Consider the following 22,966-nt stretch of genomic DNA (forward strand, 5'->3'; position numbering starts at 1 on the left):
CCACTGGCTGCCGTGGTCTCCACCGCCCTCCCTGCTCTGCCCTTGACCCCACAGCCTGCTGTCCACACAGCAGCCAGAAGGACCGTGTAAACACCCAAGTCATAACCCGAAAGAACTGAAGCGAAGACTCGAAGAGGTATTTGTACACCTGTGCTCACGGCAGCATCACTCACAACAGCCAAGGTGGAAGCAACCCCAGTGTCCACCGAGAGGTGACGGAGGAGCGAAATGTGGTCCATCCCCACAGCGGAGTGTCCCTCAGCCTTACAAGGAAGGGGATCCTGACACCGGCTACGACACGGTGCAGCCGGGGGCACGATGCTGAGTGAGATGAGCCAGACACAGAGACAAATACTGTCTGACTTCACTCATGGGGGGGGGGGGGGCGGGGCTGGAGGAGCCAAATCCAGAGAGAGAGAGAGAGGAGATGGTGGGCGCCAGCGGGGGGGGGGGGGGGGGGGTGGGAGGGGGTGAGGGGGGGTGGGGGGCGGGAGTGAGGGCTTCATGGGGACAGAGTTTCAGTTTGGGAAGAGGAGGAAGTTCTGGAGACGGATGGAGGTGATGGCGGCACGACAGTGTGAATGCACGGCATGCCACTCCGTACTTCAATACGGGTAAAACCGTGCACTCGATGATAGACCTAAAACGGTCAAAGGCTAAGTTTTACATCAGGTGCGTTTTGCCACAAGGAAGGACGTCACATCATGATGCTTCGCTGCCTCTCGGCATCCCCTCTCCGCAGGAAGACACATCTTCCTAAGGACCCGCAGATCCTCCGTCACCTGACCTCCCTCCCCCGCACCCCTCCCCTCTGTGCCTGGACGCTCTTCCCCACGGAATCCTCTCACCTTGCCTTCCACTTCCTTTGGTCTCGCTCAAGCGGCACGCTATCTCAGTGCCTTTCACTGACCCCCGAACACAGCACCCTCCATGCCGCCTCCCATCCCCTCATCATACTTTTTGTTCAGAGCACATGTCCCTTGCGAGATTTCATTTTTATATCTGTTTGTTTTCCATCTCCCTCCACCTCCAAAACCTCAGGTGCAGGGGCTTTATCCTGCTCACTACATCTCAGTGCCCAGAGCTATGCCTGGAACAGCAAGCATCTGCAAGCCTTGCTGAATGCATGAAGGCTTTGCTCATGCACCTCCTTCCAGAAAGCCTTCCCTGATTTCCTCCACCCCAGGCCAGGCTGGGTCGGGTACAACCAGATGCCACCCCCTGGATTTGTGCCTCCCCCGCTGGGCTGTGAGAGCCTCTGGGCAGAGGCCCCTTCCATCTCTGGAGTTTCATGTGGGGGTGGGGTCCTCTCACTTTCCCCCTCATGAAACTGTACGTTTATATAATTTCTATAAAGCCTGTAAACAACAATGTAAGAGGAGCCACTTTAAATAGAGCCGAGCGGAGCGGCTGTGCCAGAGAAACTGCCTCCTTGCGTGTCTCTGTCTCAAATCTTTGGGGTGTTAAACAGGGCAAGGTACCTCTGGACTGAGCCTGGGGCAACACTGTGTCCCGAAGGGCTGTTTGCGAAGATAAGAAAACAGTAATGTGACGACTGGGCTGGAAAGTAAAGACACTGTTTAGCGTTGACATCCCCGTGTCACGTTGTTGCCCATGGCGACGCCTTCCCTCCATGGCGTACCGTTCCCCTTCCCTTTCTCAGAAATACCCATCGCCTTTGCCTCCTAACAGAACCCTCTCGGGGATCCTGCCTGAATCAGGGCGTCCTGAAGAGCGATTCCTACGATCTCACTGGTAAGTGCTGCCGCCTCCCACTCTGAAGGCCGCGCGTGTGCAGGTGAACAAGGCCCAGCTGCCGGGAGGTGTCGGGCCTGCCATCCACCGGCCAGCGGGCCAGGAGCTGCTCCCTCACCTGAGGATGCGGCCGGAGCTGTGGAGGTGGGTGCGCTGGGAGAGCGGGAGGGGCAGGCCGTCCTTGAGCCAGCTCATGTGGATGGGCGGGGAGCCCCGGACGGGGCACGCCATCGTCACCAGCTCCCCAGCCCTGTGCACCAGGGGCCCTGCGCCCTCTGTCCCCTGCTCAATGGTGGGAGGCACTGGGGGTGGGGAGAGAAAAAAGGGGCAGTGAGGGGTCTACAGAGGGGCTCTGGGGAGGGCAGGGGTTTCTTCCAAGGCGGTTCTGGGAGGTGGGACAATGCCTAGACTTCTGCCCCATCCACCTGGGGAAGGAATGAGGGCATGGCCTGGGGGCCACAGTCTCACCCCACCCCCTGCCTTGGGCTCCCTTCTCATCATCCTTTATCCCCCATCCCCCCGCTGACCCCTGGCTGCAGTGCCGCCTCTGGTCTGAGGACGCGGCCGAGGCCCAGAGAGGTCACACGTGCCCGGGCTCACAGGTGGGCATGGCTGAGGCTTGAACCAGGCCTCCCGAATCCTACAGTCGCATCCCCCTCCAGATGCCCCAGACAGGCCCGGGGAGGCCCCACATGGCCAGGTGCCGCGTCAGTGGGGCGGGGCGCCCGCCGCTCCTCGCCCCCGCTGCTCACCCAGCACGCTCACGGTGTGCAGCCGGGCGTCCTCCCCCGCTGCGTTGTGGGCCACGCAGGTGTAGGCGCCCGAGTCCGAGGCCATCAGGCCCTTCAGCACCAGGGAGCCGCTGTCCAGGTAGAACCTGCGCAGGGAGGGGGAGCCGGGAGCAGGTGCGTGAGGGGCGGCCCCCTGCCGCCGGGGCGGGGAGGGCACAGGCCAGGCCTTACCGGAGGTGGGGGCCCACGCCCTGGCCCAGCGGGCGGCCGTCCTTCAGCCAGGCCACCTCGGGCGGTGGCTGCCCATCCGCTTCGCAGTCCAGCCGCACCTCCTGCCCCTCCAGGACGCTGTGCTCCTGTGGGGCGCCCGCGCTCCGGATCCGGGGGGCCACTGCGGCAGGGGCTGCGGTGAGGCCCGGGCCGGGGCAGGGGCAGCGTGAGGGGGGGGCAGGGGGAGGGTGCGGGGCGAACACATACCCAGCACAGCCACCATGAAGTCCTTGCGGGCCTCGGCCTGCGCGTTCTCGGCCACGCACGTATAGGTGCCGGCCTGGGCCTGCTGCAGGCGACTCAGCTGGAGGCGGCCCCCCCGGGAGACCACGCCGTGCGCCACGCTGCTCTCTGCGGGACAGATGGGCGGGCCGGGCCGTCACCTGCGCGGTCCCGCCACCCCAGGTGCTGCCCCTGGGCCCAGACACAAATGTCATGTGGCTTCCTGAGGCGTCCATACCACAAAGCTGGAAAGACCCCAGGAATCCTGGCGCCACTCACCGCTTCCTGTGTTCACGGGGACACTGAGGCCCAGGCAGAGGCAGGGCTCCTCCCACCCACCTCACGGCTTTCCTCAGCCTGGTCCTGGTTCTGCCTTACAGCCCCTCCCGACTGCCTCCCACTGGACATTTCTTCCCAAGGGCCCCCACTTCCTTAGTGTCTGGGACTTGGTCCTCGTTCTTTCTTTTTAAAAAACATATGCTTATTGATTTCAGAGAGGAAGGGAGAGAGAGAGAAATATCAGTGATGAGAGAGAATCATGGATCGGCTGCCTCCTGCACGCCCCACACTGGGGATTGAGCCCGCAACCCGGGCCTGTGCGCTGACCAGGAATCAAACCGTGACTTCTTGGTTCAGGGTCAACACTGAGCCACACTGGCCGGGTGTTGGTCCTCTTTCTGTCTCCGCTCAGGCCCACTTAACTCCCACCTTCCCTTAGCTCCACCCGCCCCTCCCACCAAGCCAGGCTTCCGATCATGGTGAACCAGCCGCTCACTGACCCCGATGCAGGCCAGCTGGGGGCTCCCCTGGGCCCCAGCTCAGGCGGCACGCCCACCTCCAGCCCAAAAGGCCTCCCCTTCACTCTCTCCAGCTGCATCTCTGCCCTGAAACCTCTTCTAACTGCGCCTGCCCAGCCCTATCCGTCCTGCCCCAGCTCATCTGTCCAGCCAGCCCTTCAGCACAAAATTGAGCAACTACTGCATGTCCGACTGTGAGCTTGGGAATGGAAGAAGCACAAACAGTCCCTCTCCTCAGGGCATCAGAGACGGGACACAGGCACCATCCCGGGTGGAGCCAGGAGCAATCAGGCAGGCCTTCTGGAGGAGGTGTCTCAGCTGAGACACGAAGGTGAGTAAGAACCAGCCAGGCGACAATGGAGGTGTCAGAGGGCAGGGGAGTCGGGGTGGGTGTTTCAGGGAGGAAACAGCGTTGACAAGCGCTGGAGGTCCGAGAGAACAGGGCCCAGGCAATCCCGCGCCCAGGCGGAAACCCGAGGGAGGAAGGTGCGCGCTGCACAAACACGTGTCATCACAGCCAAAGGTGGCAACAACCCGGTCCACCAGCGGCCACACGGATAGAGAAAACGGGACATGCCCACGCAATAGTCATTCATAAAAAGGATGGAGAACAGAAGTTAATTTCACTTTAAGAATGAAGAACTGACCCACACTACAACACGAATGAACCTTGGACACACGACCCTGAGTGGAGGAAGCCAGTCACGAAAGGCCACTCACTGTGTGCTTCCATTTGTGTGAAATGGACAGAAGAGGCAAACCCACAGACAGAAGCAGGAAATGGCTGTCTACAGCTGGGGGTGGGGGGTGGGGGCGGTCTGAGGGAAATGGGGAGCGAAGGGTAGTAGGTATGGGGTTTCCACCGGCTTTCACTGCCATTTCATTAAGTAAAGGAATACTTAGCACTAAAAAGATAAGAATCGGATGCACTTACCAACGGGCATTCTGTCCTTCAGCCAGGTGACCTTGGGGGCAGGGACCCCGGTCACATCACAGGTCAGCACCAGGGGGCTCCCAGCCACCTGGCTCACTGTCTCCGTCTTGGGGTTCTCAAACGTTGGGGGCACTGCAGGAGAAAGGCCAGATGCCCAGAGTCTTAAGGCTCTGCCCTCCCTCCCTTCCTCTCAGATGTTCGAGAAAGCCCTGCCCAGGGCCGGGAGTTGGTATTTTAGGCTTTGCCATTGATGGAGATGTGCGCTGGTTTATTCACAAGTGGAACCTGCAGCTGGCTGTTTCAAAACATCTACAGAGCAGAGTCCAGGAGGGGTCCGCTGAGCCCAAGGATGGTAAGTGCATGGCTCACGGCTCAGCAGTTCTAGCTTATGCCAGGACAGACATCACTAATCAATCCCTACACTCTCCTGCTCAGCCAGGAGGAAGTCGCGTACCCCAGGCAGCCACCACCACTGGAACAGAGACGGCTGTGCTGAGGATGAAATGCCATTGCCCTCAGGGACCAGACATCGCCTCCTGCCCACCGTGCATCAAGGTAGCCATCAGGTGAAGGGGCGTGAGCTTCGAGCAGCAGGCATGGTATCAATAATTTATAACAATGGTATTCAATATGGCTCAGGGTTGGATCTTCCCACTGCTCCCCTGGTGGGGACGCTACTGCTTGGCTATTTGCGGCCAATAGCTGGTGTCTGCCCAACCTGTCTTCTCCATCTTGCACAGCAATTGTAGTGAGCACATGGTTGCTCAAGTGGAAACTACATTTCCCAGCCTCCCTTGCGGCCTGCTGTGGCCAGCTGCCTAAGTTCTCACCAAATGGAATGCAAGCAGAGGGAACAATTCTACTTCTGCTCTTTTCTGTTTCCTGTGGGCTAGGACAAGATACACTGTGTCCCAATTTCAACCACATGGACAGGGATAACACCCTAGGGACAGGAGAGCAACAAGATGGAAGGATCCTGGGCCTCTAAATTTCCACATGGAACCCAGCTACCCCACTCACATCTGGGTTTATAGATGAGAGAGGTAAGCCCTATTCTGATCCTGCTCTTTTCAATTCCAGATCCTGTTCCCCCAACACTGGGCAGCCCCACCTCTTTCCAGCTGCTGCCCTTCCCATCCTCAGCGGCCTGTGTGTTGCTAAGGATCCCATGAGATCGCTCGCAGATGGGTCCCAGCTTACCCTGGACGGTGAGGACGAACGCCCGCATGGCCTCTCCAGCCGTGTTGTTGACCTTACAGCTGTACACACCTTTATCTGACACCTGGGATGGAGAGCACACAGTGTGCAAGGGGCTGGGTTCCTACGGCTCCCCCAAAACATCCAGGTCCCAGAACCTGCCCGAGCAGGGACTCCCCAGATATGCTGGTCCTGCTTGGGAAGTCAAGGGGAGACCTGACCCTCTGACCTTTCCCAAGAGCCTCAAGAAGCAAGAGGGCCCCTGTAAGGCGAAAGACGGGCTCCAGACCTCTACCCACTCCCAGGCCTGCATGCAGCCAAGCCTGGCGGAAGAGGCCCCCTCGCTGTGGGATGGGGCTGAGCAGGAGGGAGGCGCCCAGGATGTATTTCCAGAGGAGCAGCCAACACCCAACAAACACTGTGACTGTCTAATCCACACCAGAGCGGGTGAGCAGAACTGACTCCCAGAAGTTAGAATGTGAAGGGCCTGGAAAAAGCTTCCAGATCCTGGGGAAACTGAGGCAGGCAGCAGAGAAGGGACCTGCTCAAGGTCATTCTGCGAATCCATGTGGAGCCCTGCACTCTTCCCACTCTCCAGCCCCGGAGGCTGCCAATCAACTTGGTTTGGGGTCTTGCAGGCTGAGGAGGCAGCAGCCCCCACATCCTGCCACCCAGCCACCTGCCAGGACCAGGAGGTGGCACTGTATGGCCGCCCACGGCTGCCCATACCCCCGGGTCGCTCACCTGGGTGTCCAGGATCGCCAGCTTCTGCCCACCCTGCAGAGTCTGGGTCCGCGACGCCAGGACCAGGGGCTGCCCATCTTTGTACCAGGTCACAACTGGCTCAGGGAGCGAGTCTGTCTCACAGCTCAGAACGGCCTTGTCCCCTGCCCTCACTGGGAACCCATCCTGGGGGCCGCCAAGAGCCTGCCTGAAGGTGGGGGGAACTGGGCCAGGGGACAAGCAGAGTAAGTGCCGCGCCTCCCCCGTGTCCTCCCCAGCCCCAGCCACCGTAACCGTCTATGGAAGCCCACACGGTGTACCCCAGCCCAGGGAGGGCTCAGATCCAGGGAGTCAGGAAGAGAACCAGGCAGCATGCCAACGACCTGCTGGGTGACCTGGGAAAAGCGCCTGCCCTCTCTGGGCCTCAGCCTCCTGGGCCCTGTCCCACACAGGGCGGGCCCCCCTGTGTTAGAGCCCCTCTGGGTCCCCACAGCCTGTCCCTCCAGCAAACCAAGGCAGAAGCCCCGCTGCCAGCTGTGAGTCCCCGGGGCCTGGCAGTGTCCGTCACAGGGCAGGTGAACACACAAATGGATGAACCAGCCCCGGGCCTGGGAAGAACCTTCCAGTGAGTCCTGCTCAGGACCTCTTGGGCCAGCTTTTCCCCCAGAGGATCCTGAAGACCAGGAGCCCTGAGACAGGCTCCCTGCGGAGAACCCCGTGGTCAGTCAGGCGCGGGAAGGGCCCTCCCCTTAGGTCAGAGCTCACTGCGCCAGGCCCGGGGCTAAGTGCTCACTTCCCATCCCATCGGTTAGTCCCGTGGTCGGTAAACTGCGGCTCTTTGGCCCCTTGAGTGTGGCTCTTCCACAAAATACCATGTGCGGGTGCGCATGTACAGTGCGATTGAAACTTTGTGGCCCATGCGCAGAAGTCGGTATTTTGTGGAAGAGCCACACTCAAGGGGCCAAAGAGCCGCATGTGGCTCGTGAGCCGCAGTTTGCCGAGCCACAGTTTGCCGACCACTGGGTTAGTCCTTATACCAACTAGCACCTACAGATGAGAGGTAAGGCTCAGAGAGTGGGCATGACTTGCCCAAGGTCACTGAGTAAGTGCACAGCCGAGTTTCAGACTCAAGTGCATCCAGTCTGCAGACCCCGACCTGAACCCCCCAAGTCTGCAGCTGGACACCGTTGCTGCAGGAGGCTCGGCACCCCAGGCTCCCCGGGGTCCTCCCCCGGCTGTGCTGCCTGAGGGGCGTGGGCAGAGCGCTGACTGAAGGAGCGGGGAGGGTGCAGGTGGGGGGACAGACAGGACGTACCCAGCACGCTGAGCCGCACCAGCTTCTGGTCTCGGCCGGCGGCATTGAGGGCCTCGCACACGTACGTCCCGGAGTCTGCCGGCTGCGCCCGGGCCAGCTGCAGCGTGTGGGTGCCTGCCGGAGGGGGCGGGGGGGAGGGGGTGTCAGCCCCTCGCACCAGCAACTGGGCTGCCCCCCAGACTCCCAGCCTGGTCCCCACAGAGCTGGGCCCCAAGCCTCAGTTTACCCACCAGGCAGGAGGAAGACGTCTTCTCCCAGGGAGAGGGCCTGGCCGTCCTTGTACCATGTGACCTCGGGGCTCGGGTGAGCACGGACGTCACAGGGGAGGGACACGCTGCTGTTGAGGATGGCGGTGACCTGCTCTGAGTCCAGGCCTGTGATGTGTGGTGGGACTGTCCCCGTGGCCACCGGATAAAGAAAGACACTTGAGGATGCACCCGGGGCGGGGGGGGGGAGCGGAGAGCTACAGCGACAGCACAGGACTCAGCTCCCGGCCTCAGCTGGCCGCGCTGTCGAGCAACGTGGTGCAGCTGCCCCTGTTCATCACCACCGCTCACAGATGGGAGCACGGGGCGTGGGGACCAGAGAGGGACAGTCACTTTCCAGTGGCCACTCAGCCGGCCAGTAGCAGAGCCAAATATCAAATCAGGTTTAAGTCCTAGACCTTGAGTGCTCAACGCTGTCACCTCTGTTCCCGAGGCCACAGCTGGAGGCCGAGCGCACAGCCACGGAGGGGCATGCGTCACAAGAATGTGGATGTCAAGAGGGCCAGCTCCGGGGCGGTGACCCCCACTGGGTGACCTCTCCGTCTCTGCAGCTGTGGGGTTGGGCCAGTGGTTGGCAAACTGCGACCCCTTGAGTGTGGCTCTTCCACAAAATACCACGTGAGGGCGCGCACGTACAGTGCGATTGAAACTTCGTGGCCACACTCAAGGGCTCAAAGAGCCGCATGTGGCTCGCGAGCCGCAGTCTGCCGACCACTGGGTTGGGCTAACCTCCAAGCTCTGCGGGAAGGAGTCAGCCCCAGGCCAGGTACACAGTAAGTGCTTAATCATGGTGCCGTAAGGCCAGAAGAGCCGCTCCCCGACCACCTCCAAAGTGGCTTAGGATCATCTGGGGATGGCCCTGGGCGATCGGGGTCCCCCAGATCCTCTCTGTCCTGGGATGTGGCTGGTGCCAGGCCAGGATGACTAACCTCTGGGTGCAGCCTTGGGGCCTGGGACACAGGAAGCATGAGGTGGTGCCCTCAGGGAGGGACTAGGTGCTGTGCCTGCCATGGAGCAGGTCAAGTGGGCCCGGGCACCAGCCCCTCCTTAGCCGGGAGCCCCAGGGGGCCGCCTGCCCTGCCCAGCTCACCTTGCACCCTAAGTGTGAAGAGCTTCTCCACGGAGCCCGCCGGGTTCTCGGCCACACACATGTAGCTGGCAACGTCGGCCACCTCTGCCGTGGAAACCTGTGGTGCAGAGAGAGGGTGCCTCGTGCCTGTGGTCCCCCTTCCTGGAACCACTGAGAGGGACCCCCTCACCACACCAGGCACGGCGGGCACCAGGAGGAACCCAGCAGAAGGCCACCTGTCTACATGGAGCAGTGTGTAGGGGCTCCACTGATGGGCACGCACACCCCACATCTGTCCAGGGCAGTGGTTCTCAACCTTCTGGCCCTTTAAATACAGTTCTTCATGCTGTGACCTAACCATAAAATTATTTTCGTTGCTACTTCATAACTGTCATGTTGCTACTGTTATGAATCGTAATGTAAATATCTGATATGCAGGATGGCCTTAGGCGACCCCTGTGAAAGGGTTGTTCAACCGCCAAAGGGGTCGCGACCCACAGGTTGAGAACCGCTGGTCTAGGGCTTTCTGTGACACTCAGGAGGGGAGTGTGAGGTTGGGCTGGGTGACCCCCTATAGCAAACGCGATGGTCTCCCCCCGCCCGGAGGAGGCTGCCCTCTGCTGTGTTGAGCTGCAGGGGTCCCGGGCAGCTGTGTCTAGAAACTGGGTGGCCAAGGGTGCTGCCCAGGGCCCTGAGCCGCGCTGGCTGTAGGTGCGACATCAGCAGAATTCCCAGGCGCTACGCTCGCCCGTGCCTGCCCGCGAGGCACATGGTGGTGGCGGTGGACACGCATCCCTGGGGGGTTGGATGAAGCCCGGGAGCTCCTGCAGGTTCTTGGGCAGGGACCTCATTTGGCTCAGATAACGGCAGCTCCTGGTCCCAGGCCAGCACCCCTGAGCCTCGGCAGCTGCTGCCTTTAGCCACGGCGGGGGACGCCCTGACCTGCAAGACTTGCCCGTCTTCCAGGACCTGCAGCCGAGGGCTTGGGGAGAAGGGCAGCCCGTTCTGGAGCCACGAGATGGTGGGCATGGGGTTGCCCAGGGCTGGACACTGTAGGCTGACAGTGCTGCTGGCATTGACGGTCACCTCCTCCACCAGCTCCTCCGTGTCCCCCAGGATCACAGGTGGGGCTGGGTGGGGGAGAGGAGGGTAAGGAGCAGGCAGCCTCCCTGGGAAAGGTCCCGGGGGGGGGGGGGGGTAGGCATGGAGGTGAGAGCAGCGCTTGGTGCCAGGCATTGGCTGGGGCTCCTTGTGCCCCACTCCCCAAGCCCTCCCAGGCCCTGGTGCAGCTAAGGAATCTGGGGCGCAGAGAGGGCTGTGAACTGCTCCAGGTCACACAGCTAGGAAGCAGCTCGCTTGGAGTTTGAACCCAGCCCTGTCTGGTTGCAGAGCCCAAGCCCGCAACCCCTACATCATCAACCTCCAAGTCCTGCCAGACCATGTTCCCCACTGTGACTCCTGGCAGGGGGGGGGGGGGGGAGGGGGCGCCTCACGGAGCCTGCAGACGTGACACCCCCCTCCCACCCCAAGGCCGGCCACTCACTCAGCACCATCAGCTCGTAGTGCAGCCAGTCCTCGCCCACCTCGTTGGAGGCCTTGCACGAGTACCTCCCAGCATCCTCCGCGCGCACCAGGGGGATCTGCAGGACCCGGCCTCCTGTGGGGAGAGGAATGGGGGGAGGGGGGACAGAGGCCTGAGCAAAGGTGAGGAAACCTGCTCCTTCCTCATAGGGGACCTGGGACACATCATCCCCCCCCCCCCCCAACCCCCATCTGTGAAATGGAGAGCATCTGCCCGCCCCGCCCAGCTCTCGGGGCTGGGGCACCAGGCCTGGCCGCACCTCCCTGCTCTCTGACTCGGTGCTGTAAACACTCCCATCTCACAGATGGAAAAACTGAGGCTTCCCAAGAGCACCCCGCAGTGCTGAGCCCAGCTCCTTGATGAGGGCAGAGGGAAGGGCCTGAGAGCTGGGCAGAGGCTCTTGGGAGGCAAAGAGGCAGCTGCGGTCTGTGGCGGTTGGGGGTGGGTGTTGCTAGCAGCTGTCATCTGAGACCCTCTGTGATCCAGAGCCTGCCAGGGCCAGACCCTGGCATCTCCTGGGGGCTGGAGCTGGTCTCTAGCAGGGGCCGAGTGAGGGTCACTGTCTGCTCACATTCTCGGTCGGGGGCTCACTGGCCCAGGCTGGGTGTGTGTGTGTGTGTGGGGGGGGGGGTTGTGACCAGGGTTGGAACTAGGGGCTCATTACATGCAGAGCCAGGGGACAGCGGTCATGGTTAAGGAGGGAGGGAGGGAGGGGCCACTGTCAGCGTCATTTATGTGTGAGGTGAATCTATGTGCTCGGGATTGGGAGTCAGTGGCCAGGGTCAGAGTTCAATGGTGGGGCTGAAGGTTTACGGCGAGGACAGAGGGTCGGAGCTGTGGCCAGGGAGCAGCATGTGCCTGAGGTCTCTGTGTACCCAGGATTGGGGCCAGTGTCCCGGTCCGAGAGGAGGCGAGGGGGTCAGTCCAGGGGTTCTGACAGGAGCAAACAGCTGTCAGCAAGCGCTGCCCCTCTCGGATCTCTGAGGCCACCTTCTTTTGCAAGAGCCAAAGTACAAGCCCTGGGGTGACCCTGCTCAGCAGCACCCCGCGCCCCACCTCACCTCCCTCGCCCCCCGCCCTCAGCGGCCCCGGCACTGCCCACGCCTGGCAGGACCTGGGGCCAATCCTGAGCCTGGAGACCACCGAATCCCCCGAGACACACAGGGCTCTGTGCCTGGAACGTCTCCCAGGTCTGCTCTACCTCAGGGAGCTCGGCCAGCCGCCAGGAAAGCCGGGCATTTGGAGCCTTTTAATTCAAAATCCTCCACAGAAAAAAAACTATTCTAAATAAAAGGGTTGTTTTTTAAAAAAAACTAAATCACCTTAAATAAACATATAAAGCAGCAAAAAGAAAGCAAAGGTCACAAGGGCCCGAGTTTGGCCCCGGTGTGGCCCTCAGCCCAGTGGGAGGTTCTTCCGCTGTTGGGATGATCACGAGATGCCAATAAAGAAGCGGCTCCTGCCCAGCTGCTGCCGCTCAGGGGTTGAGCATCGACCTATGAACCAGGAGGTCACGGTTCGATGCCCGGTCAGGGCACAGGCCTGGGTTGTGGGCTCGATCCCCACTAGGGGGTGTGCAGGAGGCAGCTGATCAATGATTCTCTCTCGTCATTGATGTTTCTGTCTCTCTCTCTCTCTTCCTCCCTGAAATCAATTAGAAGAAAAAAAAAAAAGCAGCAGCAGCAGCGGCTCCCTCTAAGAAAGACGCCCGCTTCAGTGGTTTATTTCCGGACATCCCAGATCTCGAAGCCCAGAGAACTTCCAGCCCCGGATTACAGAGGCGGCGAAGGCCCAGCCTGTCAAAGGCCCTGCCCGAGGTCACACAGCAAGCAGCACGCGGGGGCGCCCAGAGGACCGGCAGAGGGCAGCTGAGGGGACCAGCTCCGATGCATGACCCTGGTCCCTGCCTGCAAATGCCCCGACTTCTCCGTGCAGCCCCGGCCTACCTTGCAGGACAGACACCCCGTCTGTGGCCGAGAGGGGCTGGTCCTCCCTGTACCAGGTGAGCTCCGGGGGCGGGACCGCGTTGGTGTCGCAGTACAGGTATGCGGGGTTGTTCTCCACGACCTCCCGGTATTCCGTCACCCCGCCCCGGGCCTCCTCCTCCCGGGACAGGATTTCGAAGGTTGCACTGGCATCACCCACCTTCTGGAACATGGGGGGCACTGGGGAGGGGCGACAAAGGCATTACGACACACAGCGTGGGATGGAGAGGGACCTCTGCTCAAAGGACCCCGTCCCGGCCTCCCCCGGGAGTGGACATTGCACTGTTTGAGCCCATCCCGTAGGTCAAGGCGTTTTTAAAATTCACTCATCCCTTCCACTAGTGGTTTTTTATTTTTGTGGGTTTTTTTGCAATGAGTGTTTATTGAGCAATGTGTGTGCTGGGCACTGGAATGAGGCTCCTGCCCACCGCAGCTCATGTCTAATGGACGCCAGACTTCTCCTTACAAGGTGATTTTGTTCAAGGAAGGGAGCCAGATCCTGAGCTTTAGCCAGCCTGTTTACTGGAGCCCAGAGGATGAAATCATGGGCTTTTAGAACTGAGGCGCCCCCCAAGGCCACCCCATTCAGCCACCCACATGTTACAAAGGCAAAACTAAGGCCTAGGGGGCAGTGATGTTCCCAGGTCACCAAGTCAGTGAATGGACGAGCCCAGGCCAGGCTCTAGGGGCCAGACATGCCAGACGGTGGTGAGAAAGGGGACGGGCCGCCCGGCTGGTGTTGCTCAATGGTTAGCATCGGCCTATGAACCAGGAGGTCACGGTTCGATTTCCGGTCAGGGCACATGCCCGGGTTGTGGGCTCGGTCCCCAGTAGGGGATGTGCAGGGGGCAGCTAATCAATGATTCTCTCTCATCATTAATGTTTCTATCTCTCTTTTCTCACCCTTTCTGAAATCAATAAAAATATATTAAAAGGGGGGGGGGGCAGGCAGCCGGGACAGAGCCCTCCTGCCAGCGACTCTGAAGCAGACACCCCCGCCCCTGGCCCTGCCGCCCAGTTCCACGGTCCCCTGCCCCCACCAGGCCCTGAGGGTCCCCACACACCCTGGATGAGCACGCTGAAGTCCTGGTCGTCCTCGCCGGCCACATTGGTGGCCACGCACAGGTACCGCCCCGAATCTGAGACCTGCGTGGGCTGGATCTGCAGCAGCCGCCCCTCACCCAGGACGCGGAGCCGCTTGTGGGGGGCCACGGGCTGGGGGGAGGGAAGAGGCGGAACAGGGATCACAAATGGGGGGAAGCACCCGGACAAGTATATGTAGATTCCAACAAGGTTTTAAACACCCGGCAAAATGGGAGGACACCCTGAAAAGTTGGTAAAACCAAACCCGGATGACAACAGTCAGAAGGGAATTAAAGGGGTGAATATAAAGTTTAATGTTTATGAGACCTGTTCCCTTTTAAAAGAGTAGGATTTCCTATTAACATGTAAAGAGCGAGGCAGGGCCCAGCCCAGCTCTGGGGCCAGGTGCTCTGCCTGTCTCTACTGGAAGGTTCCGAGCAGGGCCCGGGGGACCCAGAGGAGAGAGAGCACCTGAGGCTGCCCCGGGGGGCCCAGCTCACCCGTCCATCCTTGTACCAGCTGATGGCAGGCGGGGGCGCCGCCCAGCACTCACACTCCAGGGTCAGGGTACTGTTGACCTTGGTCTTCACTTCCTTCACACCGACCTCCCCCATGGAGTCGTCTTTGGAGATGGAAGGGGGGACTGCAAAACGCAAGGGGGGTCTGAGGAGCTGGCCTGGGGAGGGGGCCCTGAGCCTGTGCTCACCCTGGGCCCAGGAATGGGGGGCTGGCTCCGGACAGTGGAGGAACAGCGGCCTGGAGACGGATCCACCCCTGGGGCCGTTCGCCTAGAGGCGGGGCTGGGGAACGTCCATCCAGTGGCCATGTAAGACCCGTGAAATCATCTGGCCTGGCCCTGCCCATCTGGGGGCTTAGACGTGTCAGATGGTGGTGAGAAAGGGCACAGGCAGCGGGACAGAGCCCTCCTGCCAGACTCGAAATTCAATCAATCTAGGAGTGTTAGGCGGCCAATGGGGGGAAGTAGAGGACATACGTAATACTTTAAACAATAAAGAATTATTAAAGTAAAAAAAATCTAGGAGCTTTCTTCATAGCAACATAAGTTTATATTAAGTGAATTATATTAATGATGTTATAAATATCCACACGGCCATTGGCACGCTAGCCGGTCTGGCTCAGTGGATAGAGCATCAGTCTGCAGACGGAAGGGTCCCGGGTTGGATTCTGATCAAAGGCACATGCCTGGGTTGTGGGCTCGAACCCTAGGAGGAGGCGTGCAGGAGGCAGCCCATCAGTGATTCTCTCTCATCATTGATGTTTCTATCTCTCTCCCTCCCCCTTCCTCTCTGAAATCAATAAAAATATATTAAAAAACCACAACCACCAAAAACAAAACATAAAACCAACACATGGCGCTTGGCAGAAAAAAGGTTCCCTAACCCTGCCTTGAAGGCAAGACCATCAGCGATGGTTACCGGACAGGGCAGGTCGGAGGCAGGGGAATCCCTGGGGTGACGTCTGGGGGCCCCAGGTCTCAAGTTGTGGAGGCTCTGAGTGCATCACGGCAGAAAGAAGCCAGGACTGGAGCGGGTGTTGGCATCCACGTGGCACAAGTCCTAGCTCACCATCCCCCCTCCGAGTGTCCTGAGCCCTAAAATGGGGAATGACCCAGCCGGCCTGCTGCCTGGCGACTATCAGAGCAGACAAGCCCATCAAGGCGTTGGGGGTGTCAGGAATGGCCCCGGCACCGGGGTCCCAGGGCTCCGAGCCACCTCCTGCTCCCACCAGTGCCCAGGGGTCCCGACTCACTGAGCACTTCCACGTGGTAGTTCTTCACGGCCTCCCCAAGCCCGTTGGTGACCACGCAGGTGTACTGGCCTGCGTCTTCCTTCTGGGCATTCAGGATCTGCAGCCCGTGGGTACCTGCTTGCGGAGCAGCGGCCAGGGGCACCTCAGGCCTGCGCTGGGCTTCACCAGCCCCGCCCTCTGACCCCTCGCTCCTCCCCCCAGGGCATCACCTGGGAGCAGCTGGATGTTGTTTGAGGCCTCAAACGGGGACCCGTCCTTCATCCAGGTGATGGTGGGGGCGGGGAAGGCCAGCGCCTCACAGATCAGAGAAATGGGGTTGTTGATGGTCACGGTCACCTCCTCGTCTGCACCGTCCTCGGTCACCCCCAGGATGGAGGGAGCCACTGTGATGGGAGGCCAGGGGGGTGCTTGTGAACAGAGAGGCCGACTCTGGGCGCAAGGACCCAGGAAAGCCTCAGACCCGCGGTGCTCAGCCGCCGTGCTGCTGCTATTTTCATTGCGCAGGGGAAACTGAGGCTCGGTGGAGCCCAAGCCAGTGCGGCCAGAGTTGAATTCAGGCCTCGGTGACCCAGGTCCCAGCTCTCCACCACTGAGCAATACCATAGGGCAGCGGTCGGCAAACTGCGGCCCCTTGAGTGTGGCTCTTCCACAAAATACCTCGTGCGGGCGCGCACGTACGGTGCGATTGAAACTTTGTGGCCACACTCAAGGGGCCAAAGAGCCGCATGTGGCTCGCGAGCCGCAGTTTGCTGACCACTGCCATAGGGGAAGCTGGACAATTTCTGCCTCAACTTCCCCCACAGCCTCTTAGCATCCAGGGTATCTAGTAATTTAACCAGAGCCTCCGCAATTCTGTTTGTGTTTCCAATCGGTGCCACTCCCGGAGTGGAGGGTGGGGCGGGAGGTGGAGTGATGGTCCCTGCTGAGTAGACGCTCTCTGTTGTCACTGACCCTAAAATGTCCTCTTTCGGGCCCTGCAGGGACCGTCCATTTGGCCACCAGCGCTTTTAGAAATGGATTTTACGAGACCAGCCCGTGCCCCTCTTGTTTTCGAATCCCTGTTTCTCCAGCCCAACAAAACAGCTGGTGCTGCATTGCCCTCACCCTCGCCCTCGGGGGCGGACGGCCTGGAGGGAGTCTTGTCCTCTCTCTCAGCCACAGAGCTCCATCAGTGACATGGGGACAGGCGCACTGCCCCCCCCCGGGTTGCTGTGGAGATCCAGCCAGGAAGGCCTGTGCATATGCCTGGCCTCTAAGGGTTCAACCACTAGGGCCGCTGTTGTTGTTTGTTGTTGAACATGGAGGGCTTTGTGGGAAGCTGCCTATCAGGTCACCTGGTTCTGCCTCCTGCCAGCACCTGGAATGGCCAGCAGATGCCCAGCACTCACCCAGGACGCTCAGCTGGACATGCCTGGTCCTCTCCCCCGCGGCGTTGGCTGCAATGCAGGAGTAGTGGCCGGCACTGGACAGGTTGGCCTGGAGGACCTGCAGAAGGGCTCCATCTGGAGAGATGTGCTGGGTGTCTCCACCAGCCAGGGGCCGGCCGTCTTTGAACCACGTGACCCTGGGCTGTGGGTGGCCTGTGTGGGGAGGAGAGAGGCAGGTAAGACAGTTCAGCAGGATCGGACCAGGTTGGAGCAGAGGTCACTGCAGGAAGGAGGTGGTGGGGGACATGGGTTTTCCTTCTCAGTCCAGAGGCCCAGGCAGCAGGGCAAGACACAGAAGCAGCCACCACGGGCCTGGGCCTTTTCCTAAGGGTGTGATTGCCTTTTCCTTACTGAGGAGTGGACAGAGACGGCTGGTACGGACAGAAGAAAGACAAGATATTCCTTCCATCCATCCATCCATTCATCCATCTAAACATACATATATACATACATACATACACCTATCCATCCACCAATTTGTCCACCTATCCACCTCCCCATCCTTCCATCCATCCATCCATCCATCCACCCACCCACCCACCTATCCATCCATCCATCCATCCATCCATCCATCCCAGCTCAAAAGCATAACTAAGGCACTGGGGGAACCATAGTGACAAGGTAGACTGTGGTTCCTCAAGGAGCTCAGAGCCCAGCTGGGGTACACAGGTGTCACAAGGCCACCATGGATCAGTGTGGTCAGTGCTGGGATGGGGAGCAGAGGGCTGGAATAGGCAGGCAAGATCCCCAGTACCCCCCTTTTCAAAGCTGCCTTCTCATCTTTCCCCCAGCCCGCTGTGTGGCCGTGTGGGGCCTTACCTGTGGCGTTGCACGTCAGGTTGGCTGTCTGTCCCTCGGGGACCTTGACCACTTCCTCCAGGTCCTCGTTCTCGATACTGGGAGGAACTGGGAGAGCAGGAGACAGCCGGTCACTGACTGGAGCTGGCTCACTCGGGCTGAACCCCAGAGCAGAAAGCCTAGAGCATCTCTCTTCAGGCTCCTGGTTTCCCCGTCCCCTCGTGCCTGCTTCCACAGGGCCGAGGGAGGACCAGTGCCCTGGGAGAAGGCTCTGATCAGGGCAAGGTGGTGTTAGAAATATTTTCTCCTTTCCACGTTGGGTTATAGTAGTCCCTGCTGCTTCTAGAAAGTTCCATGATGGCCTCAGAGTAGGAACTGCTCATGGGAAAACAAGCTTTGGCCTCGCCTTCCTTCCTGAGTGGACCTCCTACTACAGCAAGAGCTCTTGGTCCTGGACCGCCCCCCGTAAGCTCCCCAGCCGGAGGAAAAGGATTCGTGGGCTACGCACACGGGGCTGTGACATACCCAGAACCTCCACGCTGAAGTTCCTCCGCACCTCCCCAGCCTCGTTGCTGGCCAGGCAGGAGTAGAGGCCTCTGTCTCGCTCCTGGGTCCGGGTCACCTTCAGCATCCAGCCACCTGGGGAGGGAGGAGAGAGGGCTCCGACTGCGGCTGGGAGCTGAGCCCAGGCTGACCACCAGGAAGAGGAGTGTGCCAGGCGTCTCCATCAGATGTGTCTGCCTACCTCAGTGTCCCATTCCTCAGGTGGGAAAACTGAGGCCCAGGAGGGTGAACAGATGGATGGAGCCCCCTGGACATTAGACATGCGCAGGGTAAGCCCGAGGCCCCGTTTAAGAAGAAGGATCTGTCACCTGGCTACCCCCACTTCTGGAGACTGACCACGGCTAAAAGGACAGCCATGGGCCTGGCCCAGGTCAGACCGCCCTGCTACGCTGATGGACCCTGGAAAAGGCCGCCTTCTCCCAAGACCAGCCCAGGGAAGGCACATGCATGGGACATGTGAACACGGCTGCTCCTATACCCAGGGAAGACATGGCTAATCGATCACCGCTCTCCTTTCTGCTGGGCCCTGATGCAGCCCCTGAGTCCACCTCATCGCAATGCATCTGGCAGCCCCACCAAGGGCTCAGGAGGTGCACAAGGGGAAGCTTGCTGCCATCCCAGCTTTGGAACAACAGGAACATCCCTGCGGGGAGCAACTGACGGGTCACTGAGGGTGAGCTGAAGTCCTTATAAGCTTTGGATGGGACACTGCCTCCTGGACCTCAGTTTCCCCATTTGTATGTCAGTAAGAAAGATCACAAACCAACTTTGTGAGGAGGACGAATATTCAGAGGCAGAGGTGCTTAGACCCTATGTCCGTTCGCCCACCTGTACTGTGTGTGAGATGTTATATAAGTGCCATGAGAATTTTTGCTGCAGGACTTATCAGAACCTTGACTATAAATGGCCACTGTGAGTCTCTAGGAGGGGAGCAGAGCAGGAAGCCTTTCTAAACGTAGTCAAATCTAATATGTTTCCTGGAGCACATCACCTGACCAGTGTTTTGGGATATACTCCTGGGGGACCAACAGCCGAAATGTTTATGCCACCCCGGCTGGCCGCTCAGGGTCAGAAGTCATGGGCATGTGCTGAGCAGAGGCAGAAGCGGAGGGCCAGGCCCGATCACCGGACACTCGCCTGGTCGGCACCTTACCCGCCAAGAGGTAGGTGTCCTCCCCGGGGCTGATGGGCTCCTCCCCTCGGAACCAGCGGACCCCTGGGGGTGGGATGCCTGTGGCTTCACAGAGCAGCGTCAAGGGGCTGTGCAAGGCGGCAGTGACGTTGGTCAGCGGGTCCGAGTCTCCGATGAGCTCTGGGGGCACTGGACACAGAGAAACAGCCTTATTCAGGATGCAGACAGGGCCATGTGCTCCTTCCTCGACCCCCACGCACGGCCCTCCCCCAGGAGCCCCACCCCCACTCAGGAGGGGCTGAAGGCTTCAAGAGCTGCTCCCACTGAAAGGGGTGAGTGGCGACCACAGGCGGGGCTTTGGCGTCAGGCAGACACCTTGGGCCTCAGTTTCTCCAAGCCCCTAGAGCAGTGGTTCTCGACCTTCCTAATGCCGCAACCCTTTAATACAGTTCCTCATGTTGTGGTGACCCCCAATTTCATTGTTACAAATTGAACTAAAGCATAGTGATGAATCACCAAAACAATATGTAATTATATATGTGTTTTCCGATGGTCTTAGGCGACCCCTGTGAAAGGGTCGTTCGACCCCCAAAGGGGTCGTGACCCACAGGTTGAGAACCGCTGCCCTAGAGGGATGCCAGGAGGATTCAACAAGAACACGTGTAAAGCTCTCGGCACAGTGCCTGGTACGGAGCCGATGCTGAGCAAACGAGACTGGCCGAGAGCAAAGGTGAACACAGATGCGTCCCCAGATCCACGTGTCAGAGCTCGGTGGTGCCTAGAGCATCCACTCGCACAGGAAGCCCCGCTCTATCAGGCCGGGGTGAGCGGGTGGGGTGGGGTCCCAGCCGCACGGCCCATCTCTCCCATCTTCTCTCCTGCCCCGAGGCATACAGTAGGAGCTCAATAAAAGACTGAAACCACAAGGCTGTTCTAGCCACCCTGAACCTGCCACCCCTCCCGGCCTCTGCGGGGTCTGTTCCCTCTGCCGGGCACACTTCCCCCCTCACCCTGGCACCTGGTCAACTCCCATCCTGCTTTTACATTTCAGCTGAAAGGCCACCTCCTACAGGAGGCTGCCCTGATTTCCCACGACAGCGTTCAGGCCCCTGAATCCCCCTATCACCTGTAAGTCATGCAGGAGAGAGTAGCTCATTTCCACAGTGCCCAGAACAGAGTAGGGGGACAGACAGGAAGGGAGGGAAAAGTGGGGGGAGATTAGGGCCATTTGAAGCCAGTCCTGATTTGGGAGCAATGATGAAGGCTTCCCCCAACAGACCTCACCAGAGGCCTGCTTCTTGGGAGAATGAGGCGTGACCCGGCCTTGCCTTCTCCGGTCTGGGCCCCCTTCCTGCCCCCCTCCGGCCGGCCCCCGGTCCTCACCCAGCACGGACAGCGCAAACCTCCTCTCGGCCCTCCCAGCCACGTTCTCGGCCACGCAGCTGTAGCGTCCCGCGTGGGCAGCCTGTGCCCGCTCCACGTGCAGGCTCTGACCCTGGTTCTGCAGCCGCAGGCCAGGTGCGGCTCCCACCGGCTGGCCGTCCCGCTGCCACGTCACCCTGGGTGGGGGTTTCCCCGTGACGCTGCATTCCAGAGTGGCCTCCTCGTCCTGGACCACGGAGACCTGTGCGGGGGGCTCCCGGGGGCCAGCGATCTGCGGGGGAACTGGGGTGGGGAGAAAGTCGCTGTGGCCGCCGGGCAGCAAGCACTCACATCAGGCCCCAAGCTGGCCTATGTTCCCCAGGGCCACTCCCTGGCCGTGTGACCTTGGTCAGGTGACCTCATCTCTCTGGGCCTCCATGTTCCATCCTTATAATGGGGCCATACGGCGCTCCACTCCTGCCTCTATCTAACCCTGGAGTCCTGGGGAGGGGCCTGCTGTTTGGAAAACAAGCTCTCAGCACAGCCCGGAAGAGCTGCGGGAGGGTTCCTTCCTCAGAAACCAGGCCTTCCCGGAGCTCAGACAGTCTCGGGGGCCGGCCGGGGCGGGGTTACTCTCTCCAAAATGCTTTTCATTGGGGGGATAAGGACACATTTGTAATATCTTAATCAATAAAGGGGGGGGGGGGAATGTAAAACAAAATAAGTGTTTGCTGGTGATATAGATTAAAACGGAAATTGAACTATTAAAAAAAAATGCTTTTCTTGGTCTTATTTCCTAGGCTGAGATATTTCATCTCATCACTGCAGGATGAGTAGCCGGGACTTAGGTTTCCCTTATGCACAGGAGCTTCCTAGAAATTCTACATTCCTTTCTGCTTCTGTTCCAAGTTGTGTTTTTCCCTCTGGGCCACTGGGGGCTCTTGGGGTCACGTTGCCGCTCTCAGGCTTAGGGCTGGAGCCGGAGCCGCAGGAAGCTGGCTGGGAGGGCGGTTAGGGAGATGCCCAGAATCTAAGAGGCCCAGGGAAGTGCTCTCATTATCGCTGTTCCTGTCTCGGCTTGGATCCCGGGGGTGGGTCTCCCCTGCCTGCCACCCTCCGGCCCCTTCTGCCTGGCTCAGGTCACCCCGGCCCGGCTCACCATGCACCTCCAGCTGCTGGTCCTGGCTGCTGTTTCCGGCCACGTTGCTGCACTCACAGGTGTACGTTCCCTCCTGGGCCGGCTGGGCTGGTCCCAGGTACAGCAGCCGCCCGACCGCCGACACCTGTCCGAGGCCGGCCCCCTCCCCGGGCACGGGATGACCTGGGTGCAGCATGAAAAAGCCCCTGGTTCCCGGTCCTTCCACCGGGAACACTTGTGCCCCCTCCCCCCACCGTCCTGGCCAACTCCAGCAGGAGGAGGCTGTCCCTGCCCTCGATGGGTACCCCACCCCAGAGCCCAGCGGAGATGGAGGTGGGTGGGCCTTCAGCCCCAGGGGTGGGGGTCCTGGTTACAGAAATGACACTCAGTTCCATTCTGCTCGGTCCCCAAGTCCGCTGGGCACCCCAGCCCCTTCCCAGCCAGCAACCCTACCGTCCTTCCTCCAGGTGATCTTGGGGAAGGGGACACCCCGACATTCGCAGGACAGCCTGGCGGGGTGTCCCTCGGTCACGGTCAGGAGTGTGGGGCTCCCTCGAGGGGAACACTGGAGGGACTAAGAGAAGAGAGGGTGTGAGTGGTGTGGGGGGCTGGGAGGGGAGCGAGCTGCACACTGGGACCCAGTCAAGGCAGCAGTGCCCCAGGGCATGGCGAGCTGGCCGTGAGGGGCAGGGCAGGGGGGACCGCAGCCAGCCCAGGAGACCCTCACCCAAGACGTTGAGGTTTGTAGTGTTTCTCCGAGCGGCCCGCCTGTTCAGCGCCTCACAGGTGTAGCGGCCTGCGTCCCTCACCTCCGCCCTGTCCACCTGTCCGACAGCGACGGGAGCC

General features: G+C 60.3%; 1 protein-coding gene across 1 annotated transcript in view; it reads right to left on the reverse strand.

The window, feature by feature from the left end:
• The window catches only part of HMCN2 (hemicentin 2), a 137,783-nt gene that overhangs the window by 30,769 nt on the left and 84,048 nt on the right, over nt 1-22,966 (reverse strand). The window contains 26 exon segments of the mRNA XM_070430443.1: nt 1,874-2,057; nt 2,508-2,632; nt 2,718-2,877; nt 2,964-3,107; nt 4,710-4,841; nt 5,910-5,991; nt 6,651-6,853; nt 7,945-8,058; nt 8,175-8,336; nt 9,301-9,397; nt 10,222-10,409; nt 10,823-10,936; nt 12,808-13,026; nt 13,911-14,061; nt 14,430-14,572; nt 15,700-15,813; nt 15,909-16,082; nt 17,088-17,279; nt 17,946-18,032; nt 18,450-18,563; nt 19,642-19,809; nt 21,004-21,285; nt 22,142-22,303; nt 22,574-22,658; nt 22,660-22,694; nt 22,848-22,944. Coding sequence (XP_070286544.1) covers nt 1,874-2,057; nt 2,508-2,632; nt 2,718-2,877; nt 2,964-3,107; nt 4,710-4,841; nt 5,910-5,991; nt 6,651-6,853; nt 7,945-8,058; nt 8,175-8,336; nt 9,301-9,397; nt 10,222-10,409; nt 10,823-10,936; nt 12,808-13,026; nt 13,911-14,061; nt 14,430-14,572; nt 15,700-15,813; nt 15,909-16,082; nt 17,088-17,279; nt 17,946-18,032; nt 18,450-18,563; nt 19,642-19,809; nt 21,004-21,285; nt 22,142-22,303; nt 22,574-22,658; nt 22,660-22,694; nt 22,848-22,944 — 3,728 coding nt within the window.

This window comes from Myotis yumanensis, unplaced genomic scaffold (genome assembly GCF_028538775.1).
Source record: "Myotis yumanensis isolate MYYU_CA2020_CCGP unplaced genomic scaffold, mMyoYum1.0.hap1 SCAF_12, whole genome shotgun sequence".
NCBI classification, from domain to species: Eukaryota; Metazoa; Chordata; class Mammalia; order Chiroptera; family Vespertilionidae; genus Myotis; species Myotis yumanensis.